We start from the raw sequence: 3,272 nt of genomic DNA, 5'->3' as shown, positions 1-3,272 counted from the left end.
CATCGACGGCTCCTCTCTCCTCGATCAGCTTCTCCGCCGACGCTTTGAAGTACCCGATGGCAGTAACTGGGACCGAGTCCAGAAGCCTGGACACAATACAGAAACAAACTTAGAACTATCTAATAATTAAGATTTGTTTAAAGTCTATGTAAACATTGTAAGTTTCCCAAATCCTGATAGAAGTCAGTATTATTAACCAAATGTCATGGCTTGCAGTCTAAAGTTTCAAATAGTAATCAATTACAGAAGTTTTAAACTTCTATGAGTATACGGTTGCACTGGGCTCTCGCACTACAGAATGACTTACTTGACGGCATCCTTGCTTGATGACTTGATGATATCGTTGGCAGTAGGAACGCCGACTCTTTTGAATGTGATACCCTGGAATAATACAAAATAAAAAAGGTTGAGACTTAATCTAAAAACATCTGAAGCACAAATTGCATAGAATATCTGAATATCTTTGTCTATAAAATGCACAGTTTTCAAAAGCAGCATCCTCCTCAACGCTTGCTTCTCTAATAAAAAAACCTATCCCTTCTTTTCTATCTTCTCTACTTTTGATCCCCCCCTTTCTTCTATGTGACACGCCCATCCCCCAAAGATGTAATCGAACGCATTGTTTTTGAAACATTTCAGAACCACCAAAACCATTCACTCTCATGCCATTCTTGTCTTTTACTTTTTTTTTTTTAAAAGACACTTACTGCTTTGTTTTCCACGTAGCGCAGCTGGTCCTCCTCTTTCCTCTGGTAGAAACAGATGCAGACTCCGGTCATGCCCGCTCGGCCTGTACGTCCTGAACGGTGGATGTACGACTCCACATCCTAGCAACCACAGAGAGAGAAACACTTTCAGAACTGGTAAAGGAGGCAGCCGTTAATGATTCATATTTTAACACCATTACTAAGAAAGTGTGTTGTTAACATTAAGGCGGCAAGGGATTTTTTTGCATTGTTGGAGCAGCTCAGGTCAGAAGAATTTGATTGCCATTCCTACACTGTAACTGTTTGCATATGGCAATAAAACCTTTGAATCTTGAATCAACTTGCATGATAAAAACATTGAAAAAAAGTGAAAATCTGCACTTGGGAATGTTTTGATGTTTTTTAGAGTATCGATCAAAATCTGCACCCTAAAACATTGTAGCTTTTGTGTTCAGTTCAAATGATTAATTAAAAACAACATTGTAAATAACGTCCCCAGTAAAACAAAAAATGTGTTATATGCTGTGAAACTCTTGTAAATATCACACCTTGGGTGGAGAACACTGGATCACCAGGTCGATTTCAGGGATGTCCAATCCACGGGCTGCAACATTGGTAGCAACCAGAACCTCGAAAACGCCATTTCTGAACCCCTTCAGCGTGATCTCCCTCTGTTTCTGAGGAATATCCCCGTGGAGGGCCTGGCAACTCTGATCACAAAATAAAATAAGAAATGAAGCATTACACATTTGCTTGCTTATTCATAGTGGTATTGCTGAATTGACACAAAAATAGACTCAAAAATATAAGTAGTAAGGTGATAAACAGTAGGCAGATAAACTGGTAAACAAATTAATGAAAAGTGTTTTGAATGAATTTGACTTTCCAAAAACTGTTCTGTGGCCCGTATAAGCATTTCAGTGCCTGTGTCTACCTGTTTGATGGATGTATCTAAGGAGTATTCGTTGGCATCTTTCTTTGTCTCACAGAACAATATGGTTTTGCCATGGGTGCCGCTGTAAACCTGGATCACATCACCGATCACGGCTGCTCGCTGAGACCAGTGGCACGCTATGGCCAGATGCTACAGAGGAAAGGACACGGGAAGAAAAAAGGAGTGAAAGATGGGAGTAAGAAGAGATACATATAAATCATATTTGTTGAGTTGATAAGAAATACAGCAATCTTATCTGCAAATTAACTTTCATGGATAAAAAGATAATTAACAGTTTTAATTAATATGACCATCTCTGCTTACAAGCATCTTTACAAGGACTGAGCCTAAGAATTAAGGATGCTTTACCGCTTGTTATATTGCACCTCAGCCAGCTTCACACACTTACCTCTACAGTTGTGGCGGCTTTCTGTGTGCTCTTGCCGATCAGATCCACATGTTTGCATTCTGGTCTCATGTATTTCTTGGCAACCTGGTATACCCAGGCGGGGCAGGTGGCCGAAAAGAGAAGAGTCTGGGGGTTGGAGGGGGAGTCTGGAGAGGAGCACACACACAGGTTTTTACTAACTTTACATACATGACCGCACTTTAATGAATTTGTTATCTACTTTAACATATGATACACAAATCCAAATTGTAACACTCCTTATACACAAGGGCTGAATAATGAATAAGGCTTTTAATAGAAATTAGAGTATAAACGAGTGTAAAAACCAAATTGCAGGAGGCAAGTTATCTTATAAAGATTTGAAAAATCTAAATGTTGTAACTAAATGTCTCAGGGGCCTATACACATACATGAATATTAACACTCATTGCAAAACATTCACAGATTTCCTTTACCTTTCTCATATGAAGAAGACAAAATTTCTTCAACCTGTTCAGTAAAACCCATGTCCAACATCTGGTCCACTTCATCGAGAACAACGTGTTTCAGTTTGGAGAGGTCCAGTTTTTGGTTCTGGAGATGGTCTTTGATGCGACCAGGGGTGCCAATCAAAATATCGATACCATTACGTATTGCTTCAACTAGACGGGAAGAGAGTAGAGGAGAAATTATTATTTTGATATGTGACAACTAGTGCTGTGTACCTGGACTCACATTCAGGTTCAGGTCCGGACTCAAGTCCAGAGGTTCAGGTTCTTGTGTCAAGTTGTGTGAGTAACTAAAGTGAACTTATTGTGAGCTAATTATCAATTGAAAATAAACTCATAATCAACTCAAATTCAAACTCGTCAGGTTTATTGTGCCCCCTTCCAACTTGTGTCTACACCATGTCTTTTCTAGAACTCTACATGTGTTACTAACTACACAACACAACTACATACATAGTGATGTACATACAAGACTCAATATGCAAGAGTACAAGTCTATATGTTCTTGTTCAAGAACAACAGCATATTGACATTGTCTGGGTGAAGTGTTGCTCTTTCGGCAGACGCTATATCACCATACATACAAAGGAGTTAGCTTAGCTACACTACCAAATATGGCAACCAGCATCCCACGCTGTCAGTGTCCACTATGTCTAAGCCAGCTTCCCTTGACGTCACACAGATCTCGCGAGCAGTTGCGATATTTTGCGAGACTTCGTGAGCTCAGTAATGGC

General features: G+C 39.7%; 1 protein-coding gene across 1 annotated transcript; it reads right to left on the bottom strand.

The window, feature by feature from the left end:
* Positions 1 to 4: 4 nt before the first annotated feature.
* LOC104964926 (nucleolar RNA helicase 2-like) lies at positions 5 to 2,740 on the bottom strand (the record flags this gene model as incomplete). The annotated part of the gene is made up of 7 exons (XM_010793842.1): positions 5 to 86; positions 308 to 381; positions 708 to 827; positions 1,256 to 1,417; positions 1,642 to 1,791; positions 2,051 to 2,196; positions 2,506 to 2,740. Coding segments are annotated over 7 exons (969 nt in total), but the record flags the coding sequence as incomplete, so codon positions are not given.
* Positions 2,741 to 3,272: the final 532 nt, after the last annotated feature.

The sequence above is a fragment of the Notothenia coriiceps genome, unplaced genomic scaffold, assembly GCF_000735185.1.
Source record: "Notothenia coriiceps isolate Sejong01 unplaced genomic scaffold, NC01 NC01_scaffold00001973, whole genome shotgun sequence".
Lineage (NCBI taxonomy): Eukaryota > Metazoa > Chordata > Actinopteri > Perciformes > Nototheniidae > Notothenia > Notothenia coriiceps.
This window is presented reverse-complemented; position numbering and strand designations above follow the sequence as displayed.